The sequence below is a fragment of the Rhinopithecus roxellana genome, chromosome 17, assembly GCF_007565055.1.
Source record: "Rhinopithecus roxellana isolate Shanxi Qingling chromosome 17, ASM756505v1, whole genome shotgun sequence".
Taxonomy (NCBI): domain Eukaryota; kingdom Metazoa; phylum Chordata; class Mammalia; order Primates; family Cercopithecidae; genus Rhinopithecus; species Rhinopithecus roxellana.
The window spans coordinates 87,240,352-87,261,604 of record NC_044565.1 but is presented as its reverse complement, the minus strand read 5'-3'; the positions used below and the strand labels follow the sequence as shown (position 1 = coordinate 87,261,604).

Sequence of the window (21,253 nt, the reverse complement as noted above, 5' to 3'; positions counted from 1 at the left end):
GGATTTCCTTTTCCTAGCCAAGGGAAGCTGTGACAGACTACACCTGGAAAATAAGGACACTCCCGCCCAAATACTGCGCTTTTCCAACAGTCTTATCAAACAGCACACCAGGAGATTATATCCTGAGCCTGGCTCAGCTGGTCCCTCGCCCATGGAGCCTTGCTTATTGCTAGTGCAGCAGTCTGAGATCAACCTGTGAGGCAGCAGCCTGGCAGCGGGAGGGGCATCCGCTATTGCTGAGGCTTAAGTAGGTAAACAAAGCAGCTAGGAAGCTTGAACTGGGCAGAGCCCACCGCAGCTCAGCAAGGCCTGCTGCCTCTGTAAACTCCACCTCTGGGGGCAGCGCATAGCTGAACAAAAGACAGCAGAAACTTCTGCAGACTTAAATGTCCCTGTCTGACAGCTCTGAAGAAAGCAGTGGTTCTCCCAGCATGGCATTTGAGCTCTGAGGACAGACAGACTGCCTCCTCAAGTGGGTCCCTGACCCCTATGTAGCCTAACTGTGAGACACCTCCCAGCAGGGGCCAACCAACACCTCATACAGGTGGGTGCCCCTCTGGGACAAAGCTTCCAGAGGAAGGATCAGGCAGCAGTATTTGCTGTTCTGCAGCCTCCGCTGGTGATACCCAGGCAAACAGGGTCTGGAGTGGACCTCCAGCAAACTCCACCAGACCTGCAGCGGAGGGACCTGACTGTTAGAAGGAAAACTAACTAACAGAAAGGAACAGCATCAACATCAACAAAAAGGACGTCCACACAAACCCCCATCTGTAGGTCACCAGCATCAAAGACCAAAGGTAGATTAAATCACAAAGATGGGGAGAAACCAGAGCAGAAAAGCTGAAAATTCTAAAAACCAGAGCACCTCCTCTCCTTCAAAGGATTGCAGCTCCTTGCCAGCAACGGAACAAAGCTGGACGGAGAATGACTTTGACGAGCTGACAGAAGTAGGCTTCAGAAGGTCAGTAATAACAAACTTCTCTGAGCTAAAGGAGGATGTTCGAACCCATCGCAAGGAAGCTAAAAACCTTGAAAAAAGATTAGACAAATGGCTAACTAGAATAAACAGTGCAGAGAAGACCTTAAAAGACCTGATGGAGCTGAAAACCACGGCAGGAGAACTACGTGATGCATGCACAAGCTTCAGTAGCCGATTCGATCAAGTGGAAGAAAGAGTATCAGTGATTGAAGATCAAATTAATGAAATAAAGTGAGAAGAGAAGTTTAGAGAAAAAAGAGTAAAAAGAAACAAACAAAGCCTCCAAGAAACATGGGACGATGTGAACAGACCAAATCTACGTCTGATTAGTGTACCTGAAAGTGACAGGGAGAATTCAGGAAATACAGAGAACACCGCTCCTTGAGAAGAGCAACCCCAAGACACATAATTGTCAGATTCACCAAGGCTGAAATGAAGGAAAAAACGTTAAGGGCAGCCAGAGAGAAAGGTCAGGTTACCCAAAAAGGGAAGCCCATCAGACTAACAGTGAATCTCTCGGCAGAAACTCTACAAGCCAGAAAAGAGTGGGGGCCAATATTCAACATTCTCAAAGAAAAGAATTTTCAACCCAGAATTTCATATCCAGCCAAACTAAGCTTCATAAGTTAAGGATAAATAAAATCCTTTACAGACAAGCAAATGCTGAGAGATTTTGTCATCACCAGGCCTGCCTCACAAGAACTGAAGGAAGCACTACACACAGAAAGGAACAACCGGTACCAGCCACTGCAAAAACATGCCAAAATGTAAAGACCATCGATGCTAGGAAGAAACTGCATCAACTAACAGGCAAAATAACCAGCTAACATCAGAATGACATGATCAAATTCACACATAACAATATTAACCTTAAATGTAAATAGGCTAAGTGCCCCAATTAAAAGACACAGACTGGCAAACTGGATAGAGTCAAGACCCATCAGTGTGCTGTATTCAGGAGACCCATCTCATGTGCAGAGACACACATAGCCTCAAATAAACGGATTGAGGAAGATCTACCAAGCAAATGAAAAGCAAAAATAGCATGGGTTGCAATCCTATTCTCTGTTAAAACAGGCTTTAAAACAACAAAGACCAAGAGAGACAAAGAAGGCCATTACATAATGGTAAAGGGATCGATTCAACAGGAAGAGCTAACTATCCTAAATATATATGCACCCAATACAGGAGCACCTAGATTCATAAAGCAAGTCCTTAGAGACCTACAAAGAGACTTAGACTCCCACACAATAATAATGGGAGACTTCAACACTCCACTGTCAACATTGGACAAATCAACAAGACAGAAAGTTAACAAGGATATCCAGGACTTGAACTCAGCTCTGCACCAAGTGGACCTAATAGACATCTACAGAACTCTCCACCGCAAAGCAACAGAATATACATTCTTCTCAGCACCACATTGCACTTACTCCAAAGTTGACCACATAGTTGGAAGTAAAGCACTCCTCAGCAAATGTAAAAGAACAGAAATCACAACAAACTGTCTCTCAGACCACAGTGCAATCAAATTAGAACTCAGGATTAAGAAACTCACTCAAAACCGCACAACTACTTGGAAATTGAACAACCTGTTCCTGAGTTACTACTGGGTAAATAACGAAATGAAGGCAGAAATAAAGATGTTCTTTGAAACCAGTAAGAACAAAGACACAACGTACCAGAATCTCTGGGACACATTTAAAGCAGTGTGTAGAGGGAAATTTATAGCACTAAATGCCCACAAGAGGAAGCAGGAGAGATCTAAAACTGACACCCTAACATCACAATGAAAAGAACTAGAGAAGCAAGAGCAAACACATTCAAAAGCTGGCAGAAGATAACTAAGATCAGAGCAGAACTGAAGGAGATAGAGACACAAAAATAAAAAAACCCTTAAAAAAAAAAATCAATGAATCTAGGAGTTGGTTTTTTGAAAAGATCACCAAAATTGACAGACCGCTAGCAAGACTAATAAATAAGAAAAGAGAGAAGAATCAAACAGACGCAATGATAAAGGGGATATCACCACCGATTCCACAGAAATACAAACTACCATCAGCGAATAATATAAACACCTTTATGCAAATAAACTAGAACATCTAGAAGAAATGGATAAATTCCCAGACACATACACCCTTCCAAGACTAAACCAGGAAGAAGTTGAATCTCTAAATAGATCAAAAACAGGCTCTGAAATTGAGGCAATAATTAATAGGCTACCAACCAAAAAAAGTCCAGGACCAGACGGATTCACAGCCAAATTCTATCAGAGGTACAAAGAGGAGCTGGTACCATTCCTTCTGAAACTATTCCAATCAATAGAAAAAAGAGAGAATCCTCCCTGAGGCCAGCATCATCACGATACCAAAGCCTGGAAGAGACACAACAAAAAAAAGAGAATTTTAGATCAATATCCTTGATTAACATTGATGCAAAAATCCTCAATAAAATACTGGAAAACTGAATCCAGCAGCACATCAAAAAGCTTATCCGCCGCATTCAAGTTGGCTTCATCCCTGGGATGCAAGGCTGGTTCAACATACGCAAATCAATAAACATAATCCATCACATAAACAGAACCAACGACAAAACCATATGATTATCTCAACAGATGCAGAAAAGGCCTTCGACAAAATTCAACAGCCCTTCATGCAAAAAACTCTCAGTAAACTAGATATTGATGGAACGTATCTCAAAACAGTAAGAGCTATTTATGAGAAACCCACAGACAATATCATACTGAATGGGCAAAAACTGGAAGCATTCCCTTTGAAAACTGGCACAAGACAGGGATGCCCTCTCTCACCACTCCTATACAATATAGTGTTGGAAGTTCTGGCTAGGGCAATCAGGCAAGAGAAAGCAATAAAAGGTATTCAATTAGGAAAAGAGGAAGTCATATTGTCCCTGTTTGCAGATGACATGATTGTATACTCAGAAAACCCCATCGTCTCAGCCCAAAATCTCCTTAAGCTGATAAGCAACTTCAGCAAAGTCTTAGGATACAAAATCAATGTGCAAAAATCACAAGCATTCCTATACACCAATAACAGACAAACAGCCAAATCATAAGTGAACTCCCATTCACAATTGCTACAAAAAGAATAAAATACCTAGAAATCCAACTTACAAGGGATGTGAAGGATGTGAAGGACCTCTTCAAGGAGAACTACAAACCACCGCTCAATGAAATAAAAGAGGACACAAACAAATAGAAGAACATTCCACACTCATGGATAGGAAGAATCAATATCATGAAAATGGCCATACTGCTTAAGGTAATTTATAGATTCAATGCCATCCCCATCAAGCTACCAATGATTTTCTTCACAGAATTGGAAAAAACTGAAGTTCATATGGAATCAAAAAAGAGCCCGCAGTGCCAAAACAATCCTAAGCAAAAAGAACAAAGCTGGGGGCATTATGCTACCTGACTTCAAACTATACTACAAGGCTACAATAACCAAAACAACATGGTACTGGTGCCAAAACAGAAATATAGACCAATGGAACAGAACAGAGGCCTCAGAAATAACACCACACATCTACAACCATCTGATCTTTGACAAAACTGACAAAAACAAGAAATGGGGAAAGGATTCCCTATTTGATAAATGGTGCTGGGAAAACTGGCTAGCCATATGTAGAAAGCTGAAACTGGATTCCTTCCTTACACCTTATACAAAAATTAATTCAAGATGGGTTAAAGACTTAAATGTTAGACCTAAAACCATAAAACCCTAGAAGAAAATCTAGGCAATACCATTCAGGACATAGGCATGGACAAGGACTTCATGTCTAAAACACCAAAAGCAACTGGCAACAAAAGCCAAAATTGATAAATGGGATCTAATTAAACTAAAGAGCTTCTGCACAGCAAAAGAAACTACCATCAGAATGAACAACCTACAGAATGGGAGAAATTGTTTTCAATCTACCCACCTGACAAAGGGCTAATATCCAGAATCTACAAAGAACTTAAACATATTTACAAGAAAAAAACAACCCCATCAAAAAGTGAGTAAATGATATGAACAGACACTTCTCAAAAGAAGACATTTATGCAGCCAAAAGACACATGAAAATCACTGATCATCAGAGAAATGCAAATCAAAACCACAATGAGATACCATCTCACACCAGCTAGAATGGCGATCATTAAAGTCAGGAAACAACAGATGCTGGAGAGGATGTGGAGAAACAGGAATGCTTTTACACTGTTGGTGGGAGTGTAAACTAGTTCAACCATTGTGGAAAACAATGTGGCAATTCCTCAAGGATCTAGAACTAGAAATACCATTTGAGCCAGTGATCCCATTACTGGGAATATACCCAAAGGATTATAAATCATGCTACAACAAAGACACATGCACACATATGTTTGCTGTGGCACTATTCACAATAGCAAAGACTTGGAACCAACCCAAATGTCCTTCAATATTAGACTGGATTAAGAAAATGTGGCACATATACACCATGGAATACTATGCAGCCATAAAAAAGGATGAGTTCATCTCCTTTGCAGGGACATGGATGAAGCTAAAACAGCAAACTATCACAAGGACAAAACCATACACCACATGTTATCACTCATAAGCGGGAATTGAACAATGAGACACATGGACACGGGGCGGGGAACATCACACACTAGGGGCTGTCATGGGGTAGGGCGCAAGGGGAGGGATAACATTAGGAGAAATACCCAACGTAAATGACCAGTTGATGGGTGCAGCAAACCAACATGGCACACAGATACCTGTGTAAACAAACCTGTACATTGTGCACATGTACCCTAGAACTTAAAGCATAAAAAAAAAAAGTTAAACCTGAATCTGATCAAATCTCTAACTAATGCTAATTGCCAATCTCATTTTTTTTTTTTTTGAGACAGAGTCTCACCCTGCTGACTGCAACCTCTGCCTTCCGGATTCAAGCGATTCTCCTGCCTCAGCCTCCCAAGTAGCTGGGACTACAGGCATGCACCACCATGCCTAGCTAATTTTTGTATTTTTAGTAGAAACGGGGTTTCACCATGTTGGCCAGTCTGGTCTCGAACTCCTGACCTCAGGTGATCCACCCACCTCGGCCTCCCAAAGTGTTGAGATTACAGGCATGAGCCACTGCACCTGGCCATAACTGCCAATCTCAAACTCTAACTACACCAACATATAGGCTATCCAGGGACAGAGGAAGAGGTTACATGGCATCACATGGCACTGTCTATATGCAAAATCCGGACTATGAGAAATTGTATGGGACACATGACCAGGATTACTCAGTAAGTACACTGTAAGAAGAAAAAAGAGAGATAAAGAGGGGGGTCCTGAAGAACTGAAACACAAGCCATGTCAACCACTTGCAATATATGGGCCTGGTTTGGATTCTGAGTTAAACTCATTTAAAAAATTATATGACAATTGGGAAAATCTAACCACTGACTGCATGTTGGATAATATTAAGAAATTACTATTAATTTTTTATATCTCATTAATGGTATTATAGTTTTACTTTAAAAAATATGATGTTTGAGATCTGCTTCTAAATAATGGGGGGTAGAGGGGTAGAGTAAGCTGGAGCCCGGGTGAAGCAAGTCTTGCCATGTCACAGTTGCTGAGGTTGGGTGACAGAGACAGGCGGGTTCTTTATACTACTCTACTTCTGAGTATACCAGAAATTCCCCATTATCAACTTTAAAAAGCAAGTAAAGAAATAACATATAGAAGCTATAAACATTGAGATATTATGACTTACATAACATATATGGCCCTAAATTCCTTAACGTCTGTGTTTGCACTGCAAAACTCTGCCACTTATCTGGGCACAGTGGCTCATGCCTGTAATCCCAGCACTTTGGAAGGCCAAGGCGGGCAGATCACAAGATCAGGAGTTTGAGACCAGCCTGACCAACATGATGAAACCCGTCTCTACTAAAAATACAAAAATTAGCCAGGGGTGGTAGCACATGTCTGTAGTAGCAGGCACTCGGGAGGCTGAAGCACAAGAATTGTTTGAACCGGGGAAGTTGCAGTGAGCCAAGACTGTGTCACTGCACTCCAGCCTGGGTGACAGAACGAGCTTCTGTCTCAAAAAAACAAACACCCCAAAACAAAAAACCCCAAAACCAATCAACCAACCAAACAAAACCCTCTGCCACCCATCAGCTGTGACTATGGATTCTCTCATCTGTAAAACAGGAAAAAAATAACAGTACCTACGCTTTTTTTTTTTTTTGAGACGGAGTCTCACTCTGTCACCCAGGCTGGAGTGCAGTGGCACAATCTCAGCTTACTGCAAGCTCTGCCTCCCGGGTTCACGCCATTCTCCTGCTTTAGCCTCCCGAGTAGCTGGGACTACAGGCACCCGCCACTACGCCCTGCTCATATTTTGTATTTTTAGTAGAGACGGGGTTTCACCATGTTAGCCAGGATGGTCTCGATCTCCTGACCTCGTAATCTGCCTGCCTCGGCCTCCCAAAGTGCTGGGATTACAGGCGTGAGCCACTGCGTCTGGCCAACAGTACTTACACTTGACAGAGTAGACAAGATTAAATAAGAATGTATATTAAACACTTAACCCAATTCTTGGCACACAGCAAGGGCTCAAAAATGTTCACTTCCTCTACAGTCCTTTAAAATTAATTTTTTTGTATTTACTCAAAATCTTAAGGCTATTTTATTTTATTTATTTAATTTTTTTGAGACGGAGTCTCGCTCTGTCACCCGGGCTGGAGTGCTGTGGCCGGATCTCAGCTCACTGCAAGCTCTGCCTCCCGGGTTCACGCCATTCTCCTGCCTCAGCCTCCCGGGTAGCTGGGACTACAGGCGCCGCTACCTCGCCCGGCTAGTTTTTTGTAGTTTTTAGTAGAGACGGGGTTTCACCGTGTTAGCCAGGATGGTTTCGATCTCCTGACCTCGTGATCTGCCCGCCTCGGCCTCCCAAAGTGCTGGGATTACAGGCTCGAGCCACCGCGCCCGGCCGAGGCTATTTTAATACTATACAGTAAACCCAATGCCTTATTACTAGTAGGAAATACAAAGGCCTCAAATGTTTGTTCATTGATTGGTTTAATAAAGATAAAAAATAAGCCATTTACAGTAATTCTCGCAAAGATGTTGGCCTCTTGTTTTTATATATATATATATATATTTTTTTTTTCCCCGAGACGGAGTCTCACTCTGTCACCCAGGCTGGAGTGCAGTGGTGAGATCTCAGCTCACTACAAATTCCATCTCCCAGGTTCAAACGATTCTTATGCCTCAGTCTCCCAAGTAGCTGGGATTACAGGCATGCCCCTCTATAGCTGGCTGATTTTTGTATTTTCAGTAGAGATGGTGATTCACCATGTTGGCCAGGCTGGTCTTGAATTCCGATCCACCCGCGTTGGCCTCTCAAAGTGCCCAGGCATGAGCCACCACATCCGGCTTAGAGATATATATTTTTAAGAGACAGGGTCTCACTATGCCCAGGCTGGAGTGCAGTGGCTACACACAGTCACAATCATTGCACATCACAGCCTCAAACTCCTGGCCTTAAGTGATTCTCCCACCTCAGCCTTTCAAGCCGCCGGGACTACAGACATGTGCCACCACACCTGCCTAAGCTAAGCATATGACATATTTGAGTACTTTTTTTTTTTTTTTTGAGACTAAGTCTTGCTCTGTCACCAGGCTGGAGTGCAGTGGTGCAATCTTGGCTCACTGGCAACCTCCAACTCCCGAGTTCAAGTGGTTGCCTTGCCTCAGCCTTCTGAGTAGCTGGGACTACAGGCATGCACCACCACGTCCGGCTAATTTTTGGTATTTTAGTAGAGACGGGGTTTCACCATGTTAGCCAGGATGGTCTCAATCTCCTGACTTTGTAGTCGGCCTGCCTCGGCCTCCCAAAGTGCTGGGATTACAGATATGAGCCACCCTGCCCAGCCTGAGTACTGTTTTTTCACTATAGTTTTAAAAAATAGTTACAAATAATTTTTTAAAAATTCAAATCAAATTTTTGTGGGGCAGCCAAAGCACCTCCATTTCCTGTGGAATACAACTAAAGACCACTGCTCTGCCTCATCTATGGAACTCCCAGGGAGGTCATGGCCACCACCTATAAGAAGTCAGGTCTTCTGACCCAGCCAACTGTTAAAACAGCTGGGAATAGTAAGGGCATTTCAATTCATTGAAATTGTTAACTCTGCCTCAGCTAGGAAGAATAAACAGCCTCCCATACCTGAAGTACTCTTGTGGCCTTTCTCTGCCTAGTTCCCAAGCTCTGAGTGTTTTCACAATTTTACAGTAAGTGTTTTGTTTCTTCTGAACCCTCAGAAATAAGTCCTTCTGCCTAACGAAATTCTCTACATAGCTAAATATCTGCTCTCAAAAGCATCACTTTTCATTGTAACCATTTTTGATGGTTGTCTTAGGGCATATTCAGCATATTTTGGCCTTTACAATGATATTATTACAGTCGCCTGTTTTTATTGTAGAAACACTAGAAAACATGCTAATAAAACCCACCACGAAGGCACACAGCGTCTTGGGACATGCGCTGTGCTGAAGCAGGGATGTGGTCCCCTTATTTAGTGGCATGGAGCCATGAACTTCAGGCTCTGCGAATGGAGTTCTGTCTGCTTTGGATTCTGATGCTGGCTCCCCTATTGTTGTCAAGGGTGTCATTTATGTTTGCCGTCAAGATGTCTATCAGCAGAGTGCTTCTCGGACCTCTGGTTTTGTTTCTTTGATGATGAGCAATTTGGAAATCAGACAACTCAGCCTAAGGGCAGAGTCAGGGGCTCTGAGTGAGGGGCTAAGGGGCTCTCTGAGGAAAGAGGCTGAGTTTTAGTTACAGTCTCTGTGGCATTTTTACTGCCCAGCTGAAGCCTTTTTTGCTTCCTCTGCAGTTCTAGGCTCTGGTCTAGAACAGGGAAGGCTGACAGGTAAGTTTGGTGTCTAAAGTCATGGTATCACTGAAACTTCATACAGTCAGAATTTAGTTTTATACTTTATGCAGAGAAAAAAATCTCAGCATTTTCATCGCTGACTATACTAAGCTCTATGTATCACTCACTGTGTTATACTGCAGTATTAAATCTGAGATCATCCACAATCCACCCTCATGCCCTGTGAAAAAGCACAAACGTACGGATCACGACATAAGCTGCCATGGATGCAGAACCTGAATCTAAACATGAGGAACCATCACATCCATACTGAGAAACATTGTATAACACCACTGACATTTCTGAAAAATACAGGTCAATGTCATGAAAGACAAAGAAAGGCTGAGGGACAATCTGATTAAAGGAGACCGAAGAGATAAAATCAATCAATGCCATACCTACTCCTGAACTTGATCCTGCTATAAAAGGACACTGGGGGCCGGGCGCGGTGGCTCAAGCCTGTAATCCCAGCACTTAGGGAGGCCGAGGCGGGCGGATCACAAGGTCAGGAGATTGAGACCATCCTGGCTAACACGGTGAAACCCCGTCTCTACTAAAAAATACAAAAAACTAGCCGGGCGAGGCGGCGGGCGCCTGTAGTCCCAGCTACTCGGGAGGCTGAGGCAGGAGAATGGCGTGAACCCGGGAGGCGGAGCTTGCAGTGAGCTGAGATCTGGCCAGCCAGTGCACTCCAGCTTGGGTGACAGGGCGAGACTCCGTCTCAAAAAAAAAAAAAAAAAGGACACTGGGGATCTAATGAGAAAACTGGAATATGGACTGTGGGTGAGATAAAAGTATCGTATCAATATTAAGTTTCCTGAGTTTGATAACTGTACTGTGGTCACTTAAGAGAATATCCTTATTTTTAGGAAATACTTAAGGAAGTATTAAGAGGTAGAAAGACATGAAAAAGGTAACTGACTCAGAGAAGTGATATGTACTAAAAAATACAGCGCATTCTCCTGATCAGCATTTACAGCCACTTCTATCGCCTGCCTGCCGCACTGCAGGTTAATTTAGCTAGAGGCAACAGTTGTGCTAATTGCCTTGCATTCTCTTTCTTGATTTTTACCAGCTTTCCTAGAACTCTTACACAAGACTCAATGTATAATTCTGATTTTCATGACTTTAAGCTCACCAGCTTCTAATTCCAACAAAAAACCTATCTGGCTCTTATATAGGCAACTGCTTCAATTATATGTGACTTTTTCTAAAAGCATTGATTACCATCTGCAGAATTTCTGTGTACTAAGCCAATATAATGAATTCTTAGTTAGCAGTGATTGGCCTTTCTCCTTCAGGACTCCCTGAAGGCTGTGTCCATGGAAACATGTTCTATCAGTGTCTTCTTCAGTCCAGTTGAACTGAAAACTTGAAGGACTTTTTTTTCCAGCAGTTGCTGTTGAATCAACCAGTGTGCTAAATTGTTTCTGTAGATTCACCACCATTTCTGGAAATGGAGAAAAAAAGGAAACAAAATAACAACATTAAATTACAAATAAAGCCTGGAACTTACTTGGTAAGAATGTACCAATATTGGTTCCTTAGTTTTGGCAAATGTACCACGGTAATGTAACAGGATAACCTTAAGAGAAAATGAAACTGGATGAGGTGCATGGGGAAAACTACTTCAAAAAGAATGTACAATCTAAAAAGAGTTCTATAAGCAAAGAATTCCCAAAATCAGAACGATTTAGGATTTTAGATTTTGGCAGGAACTGAGGCTCTGTTTTGAAGAACGGTATGTTCCTGAAGTAGATTCCTGCAGAGATTTCTTGCAGAGCATGATGCTCCTTTGGATGTATACGTGCCCTGGAACATTTATTTAAAAAAACGTAAAAAACTTAAGCATTCAACATTTCAAGTCCAGATATTTAATTTTTCTACAATTGTGTTGCTACTTGGTATTAAGACAAAACCGGACTCACCTCTTTTCTTATATGCTACTGGTTTGTCGACAAACGAGTAGTAGAGTGGCTTTTCACTTTTCCACAGGTACCTGTACATGGTAAAGAAACAGCTGGAGCAGGATGGAGATGAAACAGACATAAACACATTGTCTGAAGCACTATCTGAGATTTCCGATATTTCGTTATAGTTCTGGCTTAGAATGGCTTATTGGCACATGTCTATATTGTCTATTGAACTTAGGCCCTAGAAGGAAGCACTGACCGAGAGCCCAGGCCAAGAGAATCCTGTGCTCCTCTCAAAAGCTGCCCAGATGCCGTGACATCCTGAAGAAGCTATTAATTATACAACAAACATAGAAAGTTTCCTTCACCATAAATTTCCCTTGCTGCTCGTTCTCATAAAGTGAAGCCACCTCGAAACAATTGTTCCTCATTGAATTTGCCCCACTGCCTTTTTGCTGAGAGTTGTTAGTAGTACTTCTGAATAACTTACACAGAGTGAACAATAAATGCATCTCTCTGGCACTTGATGCCAGGAAATCTGTTCTATTCCTGGCATAAAGGAGAGGAAAAGACTGGATTCCAGGATGACACAGTCCCAACAGTCCCTGTCCTGACTCAGCCTATTCTTGCCAAGGGAAGGGCAGCCAGGGAGTTTCCACTGTAAAATGGGGATCCTGGATTGCTCTGGCTCTTGGGGGTTTCCTCCAGGACAAACACTAAGAGCCATCTAAGGTTCCTACAGATTAGGATGATCAGTTCTAGACTCCAAAAGGAAGTGACATGTTCTATTTCTGGTTCTAGTGGTTGTTGCTAAACTTTGCCAAGGAGACACTGCAGCTCTGGAACAAAGATAACAATGTTCATTCTTAGTCTCATTTTCATTATTTCTGTGTTCCCTAGTGCAGAGGACTTTCATAACTTATATATATATAAAAAAAATCCACCTTCTTCTTGATCCCAGGCCATTTTCTTATTTTGAAAGACACTGTGGCAACAAGAAAGAGTACTGAATCAGAAGACCTGGCCCACCACTTTCTACTGGTAGAGCTAGCATAATTTGAACGACAAATTATGGAGGTTCTCAAAGGCAGCGACTGTCTCAGCCATCCTTATGCCCCTAGTGTTGTCAGGGAATGGTAGATAGTAGGAACTCATTTAAACATTTGTTGAAGAATAACTGGATGAATAAATGAACAAAGAAATGAATTTAGTATCTCTAAACTTATCCTCTACTTTCACAGGGTTATTCTGAGGAATAAGATAATGTATATATGGGTTCTTTAAATCCTATACAATAATTAGAATTATTATTTAGTACTTGACAAAGTGCCTGGCTAGCAGATACTCAAGAAATATCTGTGAACTTTCCAGAAAAAAAGATTAAAAATAGGAAGCCAGAAATACAAATATTTTAAAAATCTGTAGTATCTGTAATAATTTCTCACCATTTATTTTTAATACTAGGAAGTAATACGTATATAAAAGCACACTTTTTTTTTTTTTTTTTGAGACAGAGTCTCGCTCTGTCGCCCAGGCTGGAGTGCAGTGGCCGGATCTCAGCTCACTGCAAGCTCCGCCTCCTGGGTTTATGCCATTCTCCCGCCTCAGCCTCCCGAGTAGCTGGGACTATAGGCGCCCACCACCTCGCCGGCTAGTTTTTTTGTATTTTTTAGGAGAGACGGGGTTTCACCATGATAGCCAGGATGGTCTCGATCTCCTGACCTCGTGATCCGCCCGTCTCGGCCTCCCAAAGTGCTGGGATTACAGGCTTGAGCCACCGCGCCCAGCCAAAAGCACACAGTTTTAACAGTATTTTAGTAATATCATTTAGCAAATAATCATTTTAACCAATTTAAGAACTGATTTTTTTCAAGAATTTTAAAAAATACTTGATCAAGTCAGTAAAATCATGACTATACATAAAACAGATGTTGACTTTTTATTTTGAATTTCTGCAATGATATTAAATGTTAAGAACAGAAAGGAGTTTCGGTGCGGTGGTTCACGCCTGTAATCCCAGCACTTTGGCAGGCTGAGGCGGGAGAATCGCCTGAGGTTGGGAGTTTGAGACCAGCCTGTCCAACATGGAGAAACCCCGTCTCCTTAGTAAATGCAAAATTAGCCGGGCGTGGTGGCGCATGCCTGTAATCTCAGCTGCTTGGGAGGCTGAGGCAGAAGAATCGCTTGAACCCGGGAGTCGGAGGTTGCGGTAAGCCGAGACCGAGATTGTGTCATTGCACTCCAGACTGGGCAACAAGAGTGAAACTCCGTCTCAAAAAAGAAAAAAAAAAAAAAAAAAAGAACAGAAAGGTAATTTTTCTAATCATTAGGTAGCAGTAGAGATGTAATTAATGTAATACAGGAGATGGTTTCCTGAAAATTATGTGAAATTAAACTTTAGTGAACCACACCACATTTAAAATATATCAGAGAGTTTGTCATTTAACGTTATGGTAAATGAGTCAGCGATTCTTTAAAATATATTTTTTGCTATTAATTTTCTTAAATAATAAAATCTCAAAGGATAAAGAAGTTCCCTAAACAGTCTAATCCCAATCCCTGGGCACACTTACTGCTAAACATTCCTTGTGAATACCTAATCTAAATAGAAGTTTCTCATGCGTTTACGGTGAATGCCTGTACAAGTGGCAATCATGCCGTAAATCAAGAGAGCTGTATTATGTCCTTAGGGGGCATGCTCCAAGAATGGGAAGGGTGATCTAAAATAAAACTACGCTAAGTGTTTAGAGACCTGAAATGAAAGCTTCTTCCAGAATTGACTTTACCTCGCCTGCCTTTTCTCATTACATAAAACTACAAAAAGAGACACACCACACACCATGTTTTCCAGCTAGATGCTATCCATCTGCTTCTCCTGTCTGTCTGCATGCCATGTTTCCTCATTTGTAAGAATTAAGGTGTAATTTATATTCAGTAAAATTTGCTCTTTTCAGTGTAGTTCTGCTAGCACTGACAACACATAGAGTTGCACGTGTGCATTCACTACAATTACTATGCAGAACAATTCCATCACTCCAGAGTACCTCCCACATCCCTTGACAGTCAATCCTTGATCTCAGGCAACTACTGGTCTGTTTTTCTGTCCCTATTCTTTAGCCTTTTCCAGAATGTTATATAAATGGAATCAGCATAAGTAACCTTTTGAGTCTTTCATGCAGCATAATGCATTTAAGATTCACTCATATTGCTGGATGCATCAGAAGTCTGTACTGCTAAATGGTATGCCACTGTATGGATAGAACACAGTTTATCCAGTCACCAGTTGAAGAACACGTGGTTTGTTGCCAGTTTTTGGCAATTATGAATGAAACCATTAGAAACATTCCTATGCAGATTTTTGTGTGAGCTTGTTTTCATTTCACTAGGGTAAATATCTAGGAGTGAAAAACACCGGATAACATAATAAATGTATGTTTAACTCTGAGAAACTGCCAACTTTTCAAAATAGCTGTACCATTTTGAATTCCTACACTTGGAATGATCAGTTTTTGTTTTTGTTTTGTTTTGAACCATTCTAATTGGTATATAATGATATGTCATTGGCATTTTAATTTGCATTTCCCTATTAATGATGTTAAACATCTTTTCACATGTCATCTTGATATTATCTTTGGTAAAACGTCTTTTCAAATATTTTGCCCATTCAAAAAAATGGAGTTTTTTTCTTATTGCCTAATAATTCTTTACATACTCTAGATACAAATATTTTATCGGATATGTGATTTACATTTAATTTCTCCTAGTCTGTAGCTTCTTATTCTTTTAAGTGTCTTTTGTGGAGCAGAGGTTCTTACTTCTGATGAAGTCCAATTTACCAATTTTTTTTCTTTTATAGATCATGCGTTTGGTGTCACATCCAAGAAATTTCTGCCTAACCCAAAAAGTAAGGCAAAAATTAGCAGGTGAATGCAAATTAAAACCACAATGAGATATCACTATACACCAATTAGGGGATAGAGATTTTCTGCACAGGCTTAATTTTTCCCCATGTTCTTCTCAACATCTTCTATAACAGCTAGAAGTCATCAAAGCAGCCTCTTATGCTGTTTTAGGTTTTCAACTATTATTTATTAGTGTTTTTCATAATGTCATGCATAGGAACCTGTGCTTAGATATAGAAAATGTTTTAATAATTTTCATCTGACAACATGAATGATAATATTCAGAGAAACAGAGAAAAACTGGAAATTTATGTCAACATGGGGGTGGGGAAGGGTGAAACCGACAGGTGACCACCATGCACCAGAGCTCTGTGCCTGAGCAGCAGTTGGTAGTGCTTCGCATATTACTCAGCAGTAACTCACACTGCACGTGTGTGTCAGCCCTCAGCACATACTCTAGGAAGAAGGACCTTGGAAAGGGGTCCCCTCGACAGCCTCCACCTTGGGGCCCGGTACCTCCCTGGAAAGTGCCCTTTTATAACCAGACTTACTTTCTTTGGCGGATAAATTATTCCCTAAAGTAGCTAAAAGCCAGGAAGTCTTAAATGTGCAACTGATATAACACTGCAATAATGAACTGGGCCTCCAAGAGCTATGTTTTAAAGTGTAGGCTGGTGTCTGGCTTGGGGTAAGGAAAGCCCTGTCACCACTGAGACACCAGGGTGGAATGGCTCCTAAACACCCAGTCCTCAGGATCTGTCAGGACTAACCCCAGCTAGCACCACAGAAAGGAAGGCTGATACTCCAAAATGACCAAGACACATAACAAACTCTCATTCCTGCTGCTATTCTTGTGCCCACTGAGAGCCACTGACTGAAGAGCCACTCCTTCTCTGATGAGGAGGACGGGGGCCCGGTTTCCTGGAAATCCATGGGCTGTTGGGATAAATTCACCTCCACCCCTCTTCTTCATTGTGCATCGATCCTGCATACTAACAGGGAACCTGTCACACTTCCCTGCTTTGGAAAGGATCATCTCCACAGTGCCTTTTCCATTCTAAGAGTCTGTTTTTCTATTTAAAAGCCCTCTGAAATTTAGAGGAAAAATAATCTAGTTCTACTCTCATACTGGAAAATTGAGTCTTAATGACAGTATATAAATGGGCATTACTATGTTTTTTTTTTACTGATGAAGAAATAGGAGCTGAACGAATTCTCGTTTCAACTAATTTGGGGAACCCTGATTTTTCTTAAAGGATATATAAAATTACTGAGTCGAATTAGTATCACAGTGAATTTACATTAAATACAGAGATGTTACCTTTTTCTTCAAAGCCTCAGAGACTCAGACTCAACAAAAGATTAAGTAACTGGCCCATGGGCACACAGCTAGCTTGTAATGCAGACGGGATTCAAACCTAGCACTGCTTATGCTCTCTCTACTGTACCACAACGAGCCCACATCAGAATGACAGTTCAAAGAAAGGCAGTGACACTGGCTGAATCAAATGGACTTGCTGTCTGCTTTGTTTTAACTTTCACAGGGGTCTTTATTTTGGGGGAACATTCCAATTACACGTGTTGCAAGGTAACATTTGTAATCTTTTTAATATTCGGAAGCATAGACGAGAAACGACTAAATATTTGAGAAAGGGGAAGAGGGAGGAGTATTAGAAATATAGGCAAGTCTCACGCAAATTACAAAAAGATAAATTATAAAAAGTATACTGTGGTATCCTGCATTGGATCATGGAACAGAAAGAGGACATTAATAAAAACACTGGTGAAATTCACATCAAATCTAAAGTTTGGTTAATAGTAAAATAAAAAAGAGAAAAGTTAGAGTGTACGGCTAATATTTCCAGAAAAAAAAGTCACAATGCAGATCAGTGTATACTGATGAAGCTTCAGCTTTCAAATGTAAAGTAACAGACACAGAAGTAAAGCAGGTGCATCTAAACCAGGAAAGAGAACATACTTGGCCCTTGCTTCTTCCCACTTTTGTTTTTTCTCATCAAAAGCTTTCTTCATAATTTGGTACCACTTTCTGAAATCAAACCATGGTTTATCTGAAAGAAATAAAATCCAAGATTATTAACCAAATAAATCACACTATAATATACACTGTTCATTTGAGTTTTCATTCATCGACATAGCTAAACATTTATATACTAGCTCTTGGAATCTACGGATGGAGTCATTGTCTCTCTACTCTAATAGGACTCTCCTGAGAAATCTGTCACTCCCTCCTCTAAGTTTCTACCTATACTGTAGCCCTAATTAAATTATACTGAAATCATCTTTTTACATGTCTGCTTCTCCTAGACTTGACTATTACCTCCTTGAGAACAGAACACATATTTTGTTTGCCACTACAAAGAAGGCCTGCTCCTCCCCTCAAAGCCAACACCTAGCACAGTGCCTGGCACACAGTGGTGTTCCAATATGATGAATATGTGTATTAAGGAAAAAATGATTGATAAATGTGTAAAATGATACTACAGTAGCTGAACCCAGACTTTCAGTTTCATCAGCTGCTATTCCCATTCCTCCTAATTTTAATTCAAAGAATCTAGAGACACGTAAGAAAGTGGACTGCATTGGACAGTTGGTGTGAGTGTGTGATTAAGACGTAGACGTCAGAGAGACAACAGAACTGAATGCAGTAAAGTATAAAAACTCACTCCTCACTCTTTCACTCCATATAGGGATTATTCTCCATTATTCTCTGGGAAGGTAGTCTCTTTCCACGTCTAACTAAAAATCTTTTCAACTGGCCAATATAGTAATTGTTTAATCCAATATGACCTTGTAGATCATACAGCCACAGAGGAGAGAAAACTACCAAAAGAATTATAAGAATAGAGAAAAACTATAGTAATCAATAGGACTCATGGTTCTTTGACCTGGAGTAAGTCACAACTTTTCTAAACCTCAATCTCCCCATCAACAATGCTAGGGGCAGTGGATGGTGATTAGCAGACAGAGCAGAGAGAAATGACAGTGATCTTCATCCTGCTGACAGCATGGATTTATTTTGAGGCTTACAAGGGAGACAGGTCAAAGTACTCTGTTTATTCCATATGTCTGCGTAGTAAATTATCACCTTTTAGCATTAGCGGGGATATTAGAAGACAGCTAGTTGAACCTTTCACTCTACATAGAAGCCAACATGAGCAACGTACAGAAAGTAGTATTTTATTTTGCACATATTCTGGAAAGAAAATACAAACTGATTGCTACCAATAAATTCAAGCCTCTAAAACCAATGAACATAAATCCTAATGAGAACATTAAGAAACTGGAATTGAATTTAATAATTCACATATTCATCATACTTCACTGAGTTGCTCTTAGGCTAGTCACTATGTTAGGCACTAAAAATACATTAAAAGAAAAAAAGAAAAAAAAGATATGATCCCTCCCTCCAGAAGCTCACACTTCACTTGTCTATCTGTCTATCACTTATAAAGTACTTATTAGATGCCAGATGCTCTTCTAAGCACTTTACAAATATTGGCAATCTAACAGGGACAGATGTACTTAGGCCATTAGTTAGACCTCAAGGTACTAAACATCTAGCAGAAGTCTGAACAAGAGTGACTGTGGCAGAGGTTATTAATTTTGATTTGGGAAGAGGTGAAGCATTGTGAAGTGGATAGGTGTGAAGACCAGACAGAAGAGTGGTGTTTATGCTGCATCTTGAAGCATAAAGAAGGATTTGCCAGGGACTGAACAGGAGTTGCGGTAAGAAGGAAAGAACATTTCAGACAGAGGGACCAACAACAGCAAAGGCTGAAAGCATCAGAATAGACAGGATGGTCACAAAGCTACCTGTAAATTCATGATCTAGCATGGCTGGTGAGTAGAAGTTGGGAATACAAAGCTGGCTGGTCTTACATATAATAGGGACTCACTGATATTTTTTAGTACCCTAGAGATACAAGTAGGTAATTATATGAAAAAACAATAGTGGTACAATATGCAGTTTGTATACACGTGTATGTATATGTGTATGTGTATATTTTTCAAAGTTGTTTGCCTACATTTATTCCATCTTTTAATCTATCATCTATGACCACTTTGAATTTGAATGATAAAGAATTAAAATACCTTTTTTGTTCTTTTCATTATGTTTTTCAGCAAGATTAGACAAGGACCTGGAGATAACAATAAACAAATCAATTTATTTAGAAGTCATGTATTTGGAAAGATAAATTCTGAATTCTTCTGAGAGAAAAGTATAGAATAGTATTTGAAACTGATACCAAGTTTTCATGGAGAAGCTATCACTGAAACAGAGAAGGAGACACTATAAAATACTGTCACCCTTTGTTGGCATTTGGGAGGGGCGACATATTAAGATTGCTTTACTTTCTAAAATAATCTTTGAGAACACATAATGCCAGGAGCCTAAAGGGATACAGACAGAGATTTATGAAGATACTTTAAAACTAGGAAATCAGTGGAGCAAAGAGGAACATTGCTACCTAAAGAATAACAGGTATAAAACATGATCAAACAACTGACAACCAGCTGAGTCAAAGTACTGTGCAAGAAGTAATTGTGACTACTAGTCAATGTTCTGTAACAATTGAGAGTCTCCATTTTTTGAGATAACATATAATTAGGTAAATACAGTACACATTTTTTCTTTATCTCTTTTTTTAAAGTGTTTTCATGACATTTAAAGCTTTCTTAAAAAACTAAGATCAGCACTATAAAACGTTACTTATCATAAAATTGACGTACACTTACCACTCTAAATTATCATCCAATAGAAAGAGCAGTTTCAATACCACCACAATGATAGCTACAGCTTGTACATCGTACTTAACAGTTTTTGCCATTTTAGCTATAGGATCAAATGTCAGAAAATCCACTTCTCCCATTCCAGTCATTTTCACCACGTGGCAAGTTAAGTTATGCATTTCATCTGAAGAACAAAACAGTAAAATGTAAATTAAATTATTTGGCAACTAGATCATCCCCAATGTATATATCCATAAAAAAACCCTTTATCTTAAAACACAACACTATACAAGAACTCAGAGACACACATTTTGTGAATAAAACACCAAAACATGGCATCCGTATAGAAAAATGAATGGTAGAATCTTAAAATGGCGTATCATTCCCTATTCCGACTTCCTAAAACATCTACTATTTCTAGGACACATCCTGGCATCTGGCAGCCACATACCAGCTGTTTCATCTACATCTCTTGTCTGTGTTTCTATAGCAGTGTGTGCTCACCTAAAACTAACTCCACTCCCTTATAAGACCAAAAGCTTCTCTAGCAATGTATGTGCACTGGCTGGCATCCTGGCTGGCACACTGGAAGCCCTCAACAAGTGTTTAACTAGATATACTACTTTCCAAAAGCAATTATATCTTCAGCATAGACTACACCTATTACTCAAGACTGAATAACATGGGACTTGGAACCAGAAAACCTAGGACCTATATTTAAGCTTTCCAATCATTAGCTTTGTGACTCTTGGATCAGTCACTTAGCATCAGTTTCTTCACT

At 40.4% G+C, this 21,253-nt stretch overlaps 1 protein-coding gene across 3 annotated transcripts in view; it reads right to left on the bottom strand.

Annotated features, from left to right (window-relative positions):
* The window catches only part of LOC104675208 (TATA box-binding protein-associated factor RNA polymerase I subunit B), an 83,400-nt gene that overhangs the window by 1,212 nt on the left and 60,935 nt on the right, over nucleotides 1-21,253 (bottom strand). For all 3 annotated transcript variants that reach the window (XM_010379681.2, XM_030921715.1, XM_030921716.1), the window contains 5 exons: nucleotides 20,479-20,656; nucleotides 19,834-19,880; nucleotides 17,699-17,789; nucleotides 11,834-11,904; nucleotides 11,133-11,355 (listed from right to left, as the gene is read on the bottom strand). In XM_010379681.2, coding sequence (XP_010377983.2) covers nucleotides 11,133-11,355; nucleotides 11,834-11,904; nucleotides 17,699-17,789; nucleotides 19,834-19,880; nucleotides 20,479-20,656 — 610 coding nt within the window. The remainder of the gene's footprint in view (nucleotides 1-11,132; nucleotides 11,356-11,833; nucleotides 11,905-17,698; nucleotides 17,790-19,833; nucleotides 19,881-20,478; nucleotides 20,657-21,253) is intronic.